The sequence below is a fragment of the Vipera berus genome (genome assembly GCF_964194415.1).
Source record: "Vipera berus genome assembly, chromosome: 3".
Lineage (NCBI taxonomy): Eukaryota > Metazoa > Chordata > Lepidosauria > Squamata > Viperidae > Vipera > Vipera berus.
Window position 1 is genome coordinate 23,200,473 of NC_138204.1, and position 15,043 is coordinate 23,215,515.

Consider the following 15,043-nt stretch of genomic DNA (forward strand, 5'->3'; position numbering starts at 1 on the left):
CCCTATGCTTCCAGCTCTCTCTAAACCTAGAAGAGAGGGCTATTTTGGAGGTAAGTTGCTTATCATTACCCACCTCCCAAAGTGTGGTTTAGATTTTCCATCATAACTATTCAGTGTTTTGTCCCAATTCAGATGATACTTGTGGCTTTATTAACTGATTACCTTGCTTAGTCTTATGCAAGTATGACTTCTATGCTTAGTTTATGGTTCATTGGTTAAAACAAACCCAGCCAATTGGGTAAATTCTGTAAATCGTGGTTGACATAACCATGAAATCACAGTTAATGAGCTTGCAATTAAAAAATAAAGTTTTCTGTACAAGAAAGTCAAGAAAGCAGTTAAGGATACAATTGCCAGGAACTTGAGGGCCTTTCTAGGGATTTATTTTTGCACAGATTTTTTTAAACCTGTCAAGATGGAAAATGACCATCAATGTAGGATTATAGGAAAAAAAATCAAATTACAGTAATAAAGCTACAGTATAATGTGAGAATGTGATAAGGATGTTCTCTTGGCTCACATGGAAGGAAAAGGGCAATATGTGGTTACAGGAGGAGGAAGATGTGTTGGTTGTGCTTGCTGCCTTGAGTTATTGTAAAAATAATGAAGGATACAAATAAATAAAAATAGATAAGGAGCTGGTCTGTAATATTGTCTTTGCTGCTTTGGCCTACTAGCTCCTTCCAAGATTCCTTGGAGAAAATCCCAGGTTCAGTTCTGTGAATATTAAAGCAAACAATTATAAGATATTGAGTCTGATAAATAATAGAGACTTGTGTTGATGAACTGGAGGGTTGTTGTCTCTTAGAAATAATAATAATAATAATAATAATAATAATAATAATAATTATTATTATTATTATTATTATTATTATTATTATTATTAATTCGGTTTATATACCGCCCTACTCCCAAAGGACTCAGGGCGGTTTACAAGGCAAAATTTAAAAACAATACAATATAAAATTAAAATTAAATTAAGTCTAGCCCCAAAAAATTAAAATCACAATTTAAAAACATTAAAACCCCTCAGTCCAGACCAGATAGCTCAAAGAGCCAGGTTTTTAGGTCCCGGCGAAATGAACGAAGGTTGGGGGCAGTCCGGAGTTCCATTGGCAGTTGATTCCATAGGGCAGGCGCGCCCACAGAGAACGCCCTCCCCCTGGGGATCGCCCGTCGGCAATCCTTGACCGGCGGTACCCTGAGGAGGCCCTCCCTGTGGGAGCGCACAGGACGATGGGAAATTGATGCTGGCAGCAGGTGCTCCCTCAGATAATCCGGGCCCATGCCATTTAGGGCTTTATAGGTCATCACCAGCACCTTGAATCTCACCCGGAGGGCAACTGGAAGCCAATCCAGCTCGTGGAGAAGAGGTGTTACATGGGAGTATCGGGAGACTCCCATCACAACTCGGGCGGCTGCATTCTGCACCAGCTGAAGCCTCCGAGTGGTCCTCAGGGGCAGCCCCATATAGAGAGCATTGCAGCAGTCTAGCCGGGAGGTCACAAGCGCATGGGTGACTGTGCGTAGGGCATCTCGGTCCAGATAGGGCCGTAACTGGCGCACCAGGTGAACTTGGGCAAAAGCCCCCCTGGTCACGGCTCCTATATGATCTTCCAAACTGAGCCGTGAATCCAGGAGGACGCCTGAAATGAAATGGTAGGTAATATTCGGTTACTGTATAAAGTAGTTAGTCCTCAACTTACAACAGTTCATTTACTGACTATTCAAAGTTACAGTAGCACTGAAAAAAGTGACGAATGACCATTTTTCACATTTATGACCATTGCAGCATCCCCATGGTCTGGGATTTACATTTGGATGCTTGACATCTGGTTCATACTTATGATGATTGCAGCGTCCCTGGATCATGTGATCATCTTTTGCAAACTTCTGACAAGCAAAGTCAAATGAGAAAGCCAGATTCAGTTAACAATCGTACTAACTTAATTACAGTGGTTCGCTTAGCAACATAAATGTTGGGCTCAATTATGGTTGTAGGTTGAGGACTACCTGTGCTCTAGAATATTCAAAGTGCTTGAAAGTAATATATCTGAACAACCGTTTGTAAGTAGAATATGATGTTGTTGTTAGTTGCGAAGTCGTGTCTGACCCATAGCGACCCCATGGACAACATTCTTCCAGGCCTTCCTGGCCTCTACCATCTTCTGGAGTCCATTTAAGTCATTCTTATTGCTTCAGTGACTGCATCCAGCCACCTCATTCTCTGTCGTCCCATTCTTCTCTTGCCCTCAATCTTTCCCAGCATTAGGCTCTTCTCCAGTGAATCCTTCCTTCTCATTAGGTGGCCAAGTATTTGAGTTTCAACTTCAGGACCTGGCCTTCTAAAGCGCAGTCAGGGTTAATCTCCTCTAGGACTGACTGATTTGAAACACCTTGCAGTCCAAGGGACTCGCAGGAGTTTTCTCCAACACCATAGTTCAAAGGCCTCAATTCTTTGGCGCTCAGCCTTTCTTATGATCCAACTTTCACTGCCATACATTGCAACTGGGAAAACCATAGCCTTGACTATACGCACTTTTGTTGACAGGGTGATGTCTCTGCTTTTTAGTATGCTGTCTAGATTTGCCATCGCTTTCCTCCACAGGAGCAAGCATCTTTTAATTTCTTGGCTGCAGTCCCCATCTGTGGTGATCTAGGAGCCCAGGAAAATAAAATCTGTCACTACCTCCATTTCTGCCCCATCTATTTGCCAGGAATTGAGAGGGCCAGATGCCATGATCTTGGTTTTCTTAATGTTGAGTTTCAAGCTCACTTTTGCACTCTCCTTCACCCGCATCAAGAGGCTCTTTAGTTCCTCTTCACTTTCTGCCATTAGAGTGGTATCATCTGCATATCTTAGGTTGTTGATATTTCTCCCGGCAATCTTAATTCCAACTTTTGATTCATCTAGCCCTGCCTTTCTCATGATGTGCTTTGCATATAAGTTAAATAGGCAGGGCAACAGTATACAGCCTTGCCGGACTCCTTTCCCAATTTTGAACCAATCAGTGGTTCTGTTTAGAATATAATGATAGATTATTCCGATAATTCATATGAAGTAGCTTGTCAGTTCTCAAAGCTTAAAAACTGAGGAAACATCAGCTACCCGGCTGACTACAGTACAGAATTGTGGTGTACACTGCAAATCTATGAGTCTATGCGGAAATAAACTTTTTTGAGTTAGTAGGATTCACCCCAAGGGACTACAGTAAATACAATATGCAGCCTTTTGGAGTACCTATTTATTTGTTTCATATTGACTATTATGTTCATCTTTGTTCTTTTACATATACTAAGAACACTTCTATGTATTCTAGGTATATAGGCTATTATTTCTTTTCACTGAGAATAAAAAGATGAGAGTAAGGGGGCTGGGGCATACAATTTAACTTTTGGCAGTGCTGGATTTTGGGTTCCTTCTACTTCGATTGATTTTACACATTATATAACTACATAAGCCCTAGCTTGATTTTTGGGAATGGGCGTAATATGAGCCCTATCCCAAAAATAAGCCCTAGTTTTGGGGTAAGGCGCATGCCTAAAAATCAAGCAATAGTGGTGGGGGCGTGGAGCTTACCATTGCAGCCAGGTTTCCCATGGATCGACACTTGCTTCACTGGAAGGAGCAGCTTCATTCTGGAGCTGAGCATTTCTCAGTCAGAGGCCTTTCTGGAAGGCCTGTGTAGCCAAGAACCCAGCTGTGGATTCAATTCAATCCATAGCTTGGTTCTTGACTGCATAGGCCTTCTGGAAAGGCCTTTATGAAATGCAGGCTGAGCTCCATTCTCAGCTGCAGAATGAAGCTGTGCTCCTTCGGCCATAGAAGAAGTGGGCCGGCTGGGCATGGCTGTTGATGCTGCTGCTGCAAGGTGAGTGGAAAAGACACTGAAAATAAGACCTGGTGCCTCTTTTGGAGGCAATATATATATTTCGGGGAAACACGGTATAAGTGCATTCGTCTGTATTTTCAAAAGGGAATATAATGAAAGAAAAACATAGCAAGTAGGGCCCATTTAAGAATTGTTAATTCATCAGTTAACCCATAAATAACACTGAAGGAGGATTAAACTTAAACTTTTTGCTATATCCCACCCAGCAGCTATATAAATTTGTATCATAAATAGCCATTTAATCAGGCATTCTATTTTTTTTTAAAAAAAATCTGGAATATAGGCATCTTGCGAATTTATCTAAATGTGGGAAAGAAAAGATTGCAACTTTGGGGCAGGCATTTAGCAGTTTAAGTGAGCAGTTTACTCTTGCTCACATTCCTTTTTTAAATTAGTTACAGTATAAACAAAAGGAAATGAATGAAATCTACTAAGAGACAGAAGAAATTATATGCCATTTACTTTGCTTTTTATCCTTATTGCAAAGGGACAATTGCTGTGATTATTTTCGGTTCTAAAGATTACAATCCTTTATATGTCTCCTTAGCAATAGTTTTGCCTATTTGAATGTTACTACGTAAGACTATACAATGAAGAAAATTAGCTGAATTTTGTTGATTTTTGTTTTTCTGTATCTAGAATCTAAAAACATACTTATTCAGGCTGCCTTCCAGACGAAAAGAGAATTATAGAACTTGGTTGTCATGATGGGGTAAGTACCACTATCCTAAAATAACCAAAACTAAGATATTAAAGGATAAAAGTATATATTATTGTATATTTGTATTATAGATGTATAACAGTACACACACACACGTTAGTATAAAAATATCTGAAGCATTCACTCTCAAACTGTGAATCTATAAATTTATGTTAACTGCAAAATAGGTGTAAATAAGGATAACAAGTTTGATACCCAAACTCAGAAGAATAGTTTACTAAAGGTCTAAAGTGCCAATTGAAGGGAAAGTTTGGCTTATTTTAGTGTTTTTTTATATAATTTGCTCTTTGATTTACATGTAATGCTTTTCAATAGGATTACTGGAAATGGACTGTTAAAAAAAACAAGACTACTAAATAGCAGAAAATATTTTTTTTCTTGAACTTGTAATCCTCTGATGCTTATCTAGATTGTGGCAAATCAGATCTGGTAGCTTTGTAGCTGTTGTTTTATCCATGGTTTACATAGAGTGGCATAGTGGCAGTTCGAGGCCAGGTATTTAGCTCAATTTGTACTATATTTTGTTTCATAGTTTGCCAAGAGGAGTAATTTAAGTCAATCTGAATTCCTATTGATTACATTGATGTGTCCTTGTGTTTTCTTGACATCAGTATTCTTGACAGCAAAATTGATTACCATTGTCTACTGCCCAATTTAATCAAAAGCCCAGAATTTTCTGATAATCTTACATGAAAGTATTAACTAAGTCTAAATACCCAGTTTTTTATGATTTAGTTATTAGGGTCAGGTATTACCTTGTGCTTCATTCAGGACCTTAAGGTAACTTACAGAGTGATCCATATTCTTGTTTTCTCCTAAAAGAATAATTTTGTGATGTAGGTTGGACTGAGAGAATCATATTCGAGGATGGAGTAGAATTTGGTTCTTGGTTCTTCCCACTCTTAATGCAACACTACAACCAATGTAGCACCTGTTACAATCTTTTTGAGAAAGAGATTCTTTTGTTTTAAAGAATTACTTGATTTGGAGACTTAATTAATTTCCAGGCAAAATAATACAAAATAATATTACAGTACTGTTGTTTTATATCTTGGTGCTGAATTTTAACAAGGCAGTCTTAGAAAGGTGATTCCAGGACTGTAAGGCTATCAGTTGTCAGTTCAAATTTAAAAGCTCCCCTGACCAGTTGAGTCTGACTCTAGGGGTTAGTGCTCATCTCTGTTTCTTAGCCAAAGGACCCAGTGTTGTCCAAAGACCCTTCTGTGGTCATGTGGCCAGCATGACTATAAAGCTGAGGCACACAGAATACTGTTACTTTCCTACCAAAGTGGTACCTGTTCATCTACTCGCATTTGCATGCTTACAAACTGCTAGGTGGGCAGGAATTGGGGAAAGTAATGGGAGCTCACCTCTTCATGCGGCACTCAGATGTTGAACCTGGGCTGTCAGCTTTCCAACTGACGAGCTCAGAGTCTTTAACTGCTGAGCCATCAAGCCCCAAATCTTGGGAGTTGAGGCTTTCCTTGGCTAAACAGTGCCTATCACCATTGGTTAATATTTTGCCTCTGGAGCTAATAATTGCTTGGCAATTCTAAATCCCTGAAGCCATAACTACTTAACTAAGTAATTTCCTTGAAATTAGTGAGCCTCCATAAATGTAAAATTTGCATAACAAAATATATCACCAGTTGAGCATTTCTGGTAATTCTGAATCTGTGCATCAGCAGATTCATGTTTTATGGGTTTTCACAATTCAATAGAGAAAGAGAGATTTGAAGCAATATTTGTACTTGGATATAAAAGGGACTTCTTTTAACATTTAATAGCTATATTAGTTGATTTTTTAAAAAGGTGGTTTGTGTATATGGCTAATTTTTCAGCTGCAAATCTCAGTTTTCTAGCATAATAAGATTTGTGAGGTCTTCAGCAAATCATATAATTAGATCAGTTTGTTACATTGGCATCCTAAAAGTACTTTATTAGAAATCAGTTACATCAAGTTATATTGGACTCCTTTGTCAGTAAAATGGCAGTGTTAAGATTGTATTCTTTCTCTTATTCTTATTAATCCTAATTTATATTTAAAATGATCTGCATTACAGCAAGTATTCTGTTCCTGCTCTGAGTCAATGGCAACTATAGCATTTACTGTTTCTGTTTTCCATGATGTAATTATAAACCCCAAACTCAACTTTAAAAAGCAGGGACTTAAATAAGATATGAAACTAATTGTTGTTGTTGTTAGTTGCGAAGTCGTGTCCGACCCATCGCGACCCTATGGACAACGTTCCTCCAGGCCTTCCTGTCCTCTACCATCTTCTGGAGTCCATTTAAGCTCACGCCTACTGCTTCAGTAACTCCATCCAGCCACCTCATTCTCTGTCGTCCCCTTCTTCTATTGCCCTCAATCTTTCCCAGCATTAGGCTCTTCTCCAGTGAGTCCTTCCTTCTCATTAGGTGGCCAAAGTATTTGAGTTTTAGCTTCAGGATCTGGCCTTCTAAAGAGCAGTCAGGGTTGATCTCCTCTAGGACTGACCGGTTTGATCGCCTTGCAGTCCAAGGGACTCACAGGAGTCTTCTCCAGCACCAGAGTTCAAAGGCCTCAATTCTTTGGCGCTCAGCCTTTCTTATGGTCCAGCTTTCACTGCCATACATTGCAACTGGGAAGACCATAGCCTTGACTATACGCACTTTTGTTGACAGGGTGATGTCTCTGCTTTTTAGTGTGCTGTCTAGATTTGCCATGGCTTTCCTCCCAAGGAGCAAGCGTCTTTTAATTTCTTGGCTACAGTCCCCATCTGCAGTGATCTTGGAGCCCAGGAAAATAAAATCTGTCACTACCTCCATTTCTTCCCCATCTATTTGCCAGGAATTGAGAGGGCCGGATGCCATGATCTTGGTTTTCTTAATGTTTAGTTTCAACCCAACTTTTGCACTCTCCTTCTTCACCCGCAATAAGAGACTCTTCAGTTCCTCTTCAGTTTCTGCCATTAGAGTGGTGTCATCTGCATATCTTAGGTTGTTGATATTTCTTCCGGCAATCTTAATTCCAACTTTTGATTCATCTAGCCCTGCCTTTCTCATGATGTGCTCTGCATATAAGTTAAATAGGCAAGGCGACAGTATACAGCCTTGCCGGACTCCTTTCCCAATTTTGAACCAATCAGTGGTTCCGTGTCCAGTTCTCACTGTTGCTTCTTGGCCCGCATATAGGTTTCTCAAGAGACAAATAAGATGATCTGGTACACCCATCTCTTTAAGGACTTGCCACAGTTTGTTATGATCCACACAATCAAAGGCTTTAGCATAGTCAATGAAGCAAAAATAGATGTTTTTCTGGAACTCTCTAGCTTTCTCCATGATCCAGCGTATGTTGGCAATTTGATCTCTAGTTCCTCTGCCTCTTCGAAATCCTGCCTGTACTTCTGGTAGTTCTCGATCCACATACTGCTGAAGTCTAGCTTGTAGGATTTTAAGCATAACTTTACTAGCATGAGAAATAAGTGCAATGGTGCGATAGTTTGAACATTCTTTGGCACTGCCTTTTTTTGGAATTGTAATGTAAACTGATCTTTTCCAATCCTGTGGCCACTGTTGAGTTTTCCAAATTTGCTGGCAAATTGAGTGTAGCAGAAACTAATTACATTATGCTTAAAACAGAGTAAAAGTATGCTCCCTCACACTTTACCTTGAAAAATGTATCTAATTACCTTGCAAGAAGAAACTGTCAAGATGCATCAGGTATATTTGTTTTTAGACTTACAGTAGTCAGATAGATTCAAACCAGGCTTTAAAAATGAGAAAGAACATCATGAAATGTAAAACCCTCAGTGGGTTAATTCTCAATTTATGCTAATAGTAAAAAAAAGTTCTACTAAGACTGGGTTAATGTGCCACTGATTTTTTTTTATTCAATATTATACTTTCAAATTCTGTGATTAAAAATAGCTACGTAGTTTTAAATTTTAAAGAATTGCAGTTGAAAACTTCGTAGGAAGCAGAGTAGACATAACATTTAGCAGTAATGTCTTCCAAATAATTGCATTGCAATAGTTCCTTCTTATATACAGTATACTCACTGTATGCCTTGGAAGATTGACAACACAAGAGTTATAAGCTAATATAACTACTAGCCTATCCTGGTGACTGCACATTCTTTGTTTTTGTAAATTAATGGTGATATGTTGACATAGGAATTAAATATAAATATTCAGGATTACATTAATAATGTTTTGAACAGAAAACAAAAGAAAGCTTTCAGGAAAGGAGATAGTGCTTTCCCTTCCTATCCTCCATGTTAAAAGAAAATGTCAGATTGAATTTGAGATAACTGGAATTTTGCATGTGTTATGTAGGGTAGACTTGGAAGCTTAAAAAATACCCTGGCAAAAAAAGCACAGGAAACACTTCCATATGTTGCCAGGCAAACTACATGAATATATTGGTGGAACTTCTAGAAGTCAAGACTGATATTAAGGAAGTGTTTGTTATATTATGATAGGAGTATAATAAGGTAATCTGGATTTCTTCTTAGGGATCTGATACTGGACCATTAATTTTGGTTGATCTGATACTGGACCAATAGTTTTGGTTGCCTTTTTGTCATGCTTTAGCTATGTCTCCAGTTTTGCCGATTTTGAGTGTTTGTAAATAAGTGCAAAAAGGGACGCGGTGGCTCAGTGGGTTAGGACGCTGAGCTTGTTGATCAGAAGGTCGGCAGTTTGCCGGGTCGAATCCCGAGTGCCGTGTAACAGAGTGAGCGCCTGTTACTCGTCCCAGCTTCTGCCAACCTAGCAGTTCGAAAGCACGTAAAAATGCAAGTAGAAAAATAGGGACCACTACGGTGGGAAGGTAACAGCGTTCCGTGCGCCTTTGGCGTCTAGTCATGCTGGCCACATGACCACGGAGACGTCCTCGGACAAGCGCTGGCTCTTCGGCTTTGAAACGGAGATGAGCACCAGCCCCTAGAGTCGGAAACGACTAGCACGCATGTGCGGGGGAACCTTTACCTTTTTTTAAATAAGTGCAAATATAACAAATGTCAACAAGTATTCAGTTCCTAATCTAAGTGGTGTACTTCAAAATAGTTCAGCCTTTCTAAAAGTAGGATATACATTACATCATTTGTATTGGGTACATAGATGATTTTCTCTTTAGCTATTCTCCACAGAACACAAATTTTCTTTTAAGTATTCTACAGAAGCCCGTTTCAAATGTTATTCCATTGCCTTTGCTCTTATTTAAACTCTAAACACTAGAGGGTGCTACATTTCTGTTAAAGAGAGGAAACGAAGCAACTTCTAAAACCCTTAATACTCTTCTAATCCTCAGAGTATCTTTATGCCTACTTAGTTCCATGACTGAAATACTGGTTATCAAAGAGCATCAAAACAGAGGGTGACACTTAAATAACAACCGTCTAATGCTTTTATTTGGTATATATGTCCATATGATAGAAGTGACTTAACCTTGAATTTAATTGAAGTTTAAGTACTGCATCCTAAAGGCCCATCATACCAAGAGTGAGCATGCTGATTCATGCGTTATCTTGGATGTACAATATTTTTTAATTTTAATCCTAGATTTGCTTACTTAGAAATAATGTTTAATTTATCAGAACAATACAGAAAATCCCCAAGTTGCGAATGTTCACTTAGCACCGGTTTGAAGTTACACGATAAGCATCCCCTAGCCTCCTGAAATTACAAATGTTGTAGCAACACGACAGTTGTTCACCCTTATGAATGGCCGCAGAGGCTCTGCAACATTCACTCTATTCCCCCCGGTTCCTCACAACTGCTTCCCCCTCCCATCCTGCCGTGCCAGACTCGCCTTGAAAGATCTGTCTCCTTTCTGCGCGGTTTCTTTGCTTTTGAGGGAGAGGAGATTTGGCTTGGAAATGCTTTTCGTGCCGAGAGTGTAAGGTTCCTGGGGCCGTGATCTCACGCAACTTCGGAGACCCATCCACTTTTGCAGAGAATGGGTACCTGAAGTCGTGCGAGATCACGCCCCCAGAACTCTCGGTGCAAAATGCATTTGCAAGTAGATTGCCTGGCTCCCAGTGTCTGGTCTGCTTGCAAATACTTTTTGCGCCAAGATTGGAAGGTTCTGAGCCCCATGATCTCATGTGACTTCATGCCTAGCCTGGAATGAATTATAGACCAGCAAATAATTGCAATAGCGAATTAATTGTTTTTATGCATGTGAAAATTAAATAAAAGATAGCATGTTTTTGCTTTATTTAAAGGTCAGTCAGACAAAATTGCTTCTTTTGATAATGCTAATTTCTATGGAATAAGCTTTAAATTACAGTGTTCCACCATACAAAGAGACCAAAATCTCTGCAACAAAGACTGCAACAAAGCAGTCTTAAGCAAAATACAAAGTATTTTATTTCCAGGTTGGAATTCTGGAAAGGACTTTTCTTCCATGATATTTCAAAGGATCTACCAACCTTCTACTACTGAACAGGCTACAAAGACAAGGAAGAAATTGCTAAAAATGTCTTCGTCCTCTGCTGAATGGAGCAAAATCCTTGCTTGATATAAAATACTTCCATCAGGGGAGGGGGAGAAACTGAATGTAATCCAAAAATTTTAGCATTAAATTTCCTTTTCACCTATAAAGAATCCCTCCATGAATTTACCAGGGGAGAGCTAAGTCTGCAAATAAGCTCTATAAGGCATACACAGTCAAAAGCAGTTTGTGTGTTTACAAGGAATAAAGCAGGGGTGTCAAACTGCAGGCCCGCAGGCCAGACGCGTCATCCAGAAACCGCAGCCACCCAATTGGTGGCAATGGCAAAACCATCCCGATATGTTGCGCAACATCACATGACGTCGCAAGTTTGACATGTTTGGAATAAAATAAAACTCAAAATGGTTGTATTTATATAAGATCTGATAATAGCTAACATTTTGGTATATGAGACTATTGATACAAAATTTCTTTTGCTTATATAGGTTGATTGGTTTTAGCAGAGACAGCAGGAGCTTTCTATTAACAGCTACGTCATATGGCTATTGCAAACTGCAAACTTGAGGTTGATACCAGAATCTGTTATTGGGGTGACATATAAATTGTATGAAATAAGCAATTAAAAACTCAATGATATGTGCTTATGGCAAGCAGAATATTATTCTTGCCCTGTACACCGCCCTGAGTCCTTCGGGAGAAGGGCGGTATATAAATATTATTAAATAAATAAATAAATAAATTTTGAAACTAGAAAATTATTTTGTCAATATTAAAAAAAGTCCTTTTACTTTGACTCAAAGGCAAACTATACATGCGGTAGCAGCTGCAGATTAATGTATTTGAAAGTGATTGTGTCACCTTAAGGAACACTGCTGTAATGTGGGTAATTTTAAGTAGGCTAAATAGAACATTTTTGCATTCTGTTTTCCCTCATACCCTGTCCTGAAGAAAAAGAATTGGGAAGAAGAGATTGTGAAGGAGAAACAATACAAGAGAAAAGGATTTGATGTTATAGTCTCAATTTGTAATCATTTTTTTTTCTCATCCAGTCACTACATCCAGTTACAATTGCCAGTGTGCAGTGCACCTGAAAATCATGATTTGCATCAGAAAGAAAGTTTCCAAATTAGCACTCTCCTTGAGAATGTATGTTTCTATATGGGAATGCCATTAAAGAAGCTAATCCTAAGTAAAACTGGTATAGTACAATGACAAGAGAATACAATGTAATGTCACAACATATCATTAGATAATACAGAAATAGGAAGGAAGGAAATACCCAGAGCACTCCTTTAGAAAAAGCATTAGGTTTATTCTCAGCAAAGTAGGTTGTTTGAGGTTTAACTAGTGTCATAACAAAGGTTGATGAAATTCTGTGGAAAAGTACTGTGTGTTACTACAATTTATACATGACAGATAATGGTCCGGTAGGAATCTATGCATTATAGTTCATTTGAGTTTTGAAAGTGGCATGTTTCAATTACTTTTGAAATTAGAAGATGACAAATTTGATTTGAACTGATTTGAAGCACAATGAATTATTTGTCTTTTCTAGGCTTGGGAGCTAAAGATCAAACTTAGTTAACATTTGTTTGGTAGGCCATTCAGAGAACACCAGAGCTTTAGACTAAACTTGAAAGTTTAAAAAAAAATAAGCTGGAGGCAGTGGCAAACCACTTCTGTACTACAGCTAAGAAAACTTCCTGAATACAGTATGTTGACGAAGTCACCTAGAATCAAACTCAATTTAAAGGAAGCTTTCCATTTGTATAACACACTGCCCACCACACTTTACATAAAAAATTTCACTATTGTGAAATAGTGCTGAATTATTACAGAAAGTGTCCAATGTAAAAATACTTTTCAAAAACTATTCTAAAAGTACTTCTTCACTATAGATTGGATGAAGTGCATTACGTTCTTGTACTTATTTTTCTGGGTTGTCAGGCTTGTTGGTATGCGTCAAGTGTAAGATACAGGTTTTATAGCCACAATTGAGCCCAAAATGTTTGTTGCTAAGTGAATTTTGCCCCATTTTATGACTTTCCTTGCCACAGTTGTTAAGTGAATCACTGCAATTGTTAAATTAGTAACATGGTTGTTAAGTGACTCTGGCTTTCCCTGTTGGCTTTGCTTGTCAAAGTTACAAAAGATGATCACATGCCCCCAGGACACTGCAAAGGTCATAAATGTGAGTTAGTTACCAAGTGTCTGAATTTTGATTACGTGACTGGGGGATGCTGCAACAATTGTAAGCGTGAAAACAGTCATAAGTTACCGTACTTTTTTCAATGCCGTTGTAACTTTAAACTGTTACTAAATGAACTGTTGTAAGTCAAGGACTACCTGTATACTGGTTGTCACTACTACATGTATAATATGCAAGATATCAAGATATAGTAGGGAGACAGCTGTGTTGGTTTGCAGTGACAAAAAATTGAGAGCATCTTTTCCAACTATCAATGTTTTTGAAGTCATAAGATTATAGCTCCCTTCGTGAGATGCATGAGAAAGAGGGGAAAAATATTTTATTGAGTACCATACCTTAATCAACCCTTCAACCTGGCTCTTTGAGCTCTCGGGCCCAGGCTGAGGAGAAAATTTTAACTGGGGTTTTAATGTACAGGGTGAATTTAATGCTTTTTAATTGGTTTTAACTTTTGTAGGTTTTGATTTTTAATTCCCTGTAAACCGCCCTGAGTCCTCAGGGAAAGGGCGGTATACAAATGCAAATATTAAATTAAATTAAATTAAATTGTGCAATTTCAGTTTCTGCTTCAATTATACTATGTGCCATTATCAAATGTGAATCTTAAGTCTTTTTCCAGAAATAGTTTAATGCTTTCTTCTGTGCAAGATATAATTCTTTCTAATTGTATGTTTATATGGTCGGTCCTTTATCAGTTTATAAGTGAAATACAATAATCTAAAATTATATAGTACTGCAGTTTATGTATATTTGGGTAAACCTCTAAGGTTCTTTTAAGTTTGTAAATTAAAAATCAGGAAGAAGTCTGCTTCAGGACAAACAGATTATTGGGAGGAAATGTGTATGCATGTATTCATGTATGTATAATATGAAAGATGCCCTCTTCACGCTGGAGAAAAGCCTCAATATGACTGACTTCATGTCACCATAGCTTATTCGACTAACTATTGTGACTTAGCAGGATACATGTAGCTTTGTTATCTCTCAACACAAGCAAAGTTGATGCATCTGATTCTGGCTAGCATAGCAGGCCAGAACTTGGAAGGATTTTTTCCCCAATGTGTCTTTTACCTTCATTCTCTGAAGCTGCTCCTTGTTTCCTGGCTCTTACCCCAGGCTGGATGATTAAAGATTTGAATATGTGCTGCTCTGTCAGGGCAAGGGGTAGACAGCATGTAGGTCCTCAAATGTTATATTGTTGCTTTTAGCTACTGGATCCTCTTTTAACCATTGCTGGTAAAAAAACAATGACCCAGTTTTCTCAGGCCTAAAACTTAATGTAATAAAAATAAAAGTAAAAAGATTCCTGTCCATCAAACTCTGAGAAAGAATAGAAAATCCTGATCCTGTCCCTAAGTACAGCATTATCATTCCACATACTTTGTCCTTTGTTCCTCCAAAACTGCTAAGTGGTCTCCAGCCTGGCAAGTGAGAAAAAACTGTGGCATTTTGTGTAGGTGTGATTTGTGCTGTTTTCTTCTATTACAATATTGTAATATTAATTCAGACCATTGATCACCATTCAAATGATATAAAGGTTGTCCAGAGAAGGACCAAATGATGAAATATGTTTGACAGTATAAGAATACAAATGCCCAGACTTACATACTTGTGTGAGATATTAGAATTCAAGTACACAATGATGGCATTTACATCTTGGCATCATTGCAGGTTGCTGCAGTTACCACTGAATTATGCACACATAGATAGCAAGAAAGAAATATCTTCATATTCAGCTGTGAAATTCAGCTGTTGAATTTGGACTACTAGAAGGTTTTCAGA

General features: G+C 38.3%; 1 protein-coding gene across 1 annotated transcript in view; it reads left to right on the plus strand.

Annotated features, from left to right (window-relative positions):
• The window catches only part of ZMYND8 (zinc finger MYND-type containing 8), a 105,005-nt gene that overhangs the window by 1,250 nt on the left and 88,712 nt on the right, over nucleotides 1-15,043 (plus strand). Inside the window, exon 2 of the mRNA XM_081323902.1 lies at nucleotides 4,533-4,605. Coding sequence (XP_081180028.1) covers nucleotides 4,598-4,605 — 8 coding nt within the window. The 5' untranslated portion in view covers nucleotides 4,533-4,597. The remainder of the gene's footprint in view (nucleotides 1-4,532; nucleotides 4,606-15,043) is intronic.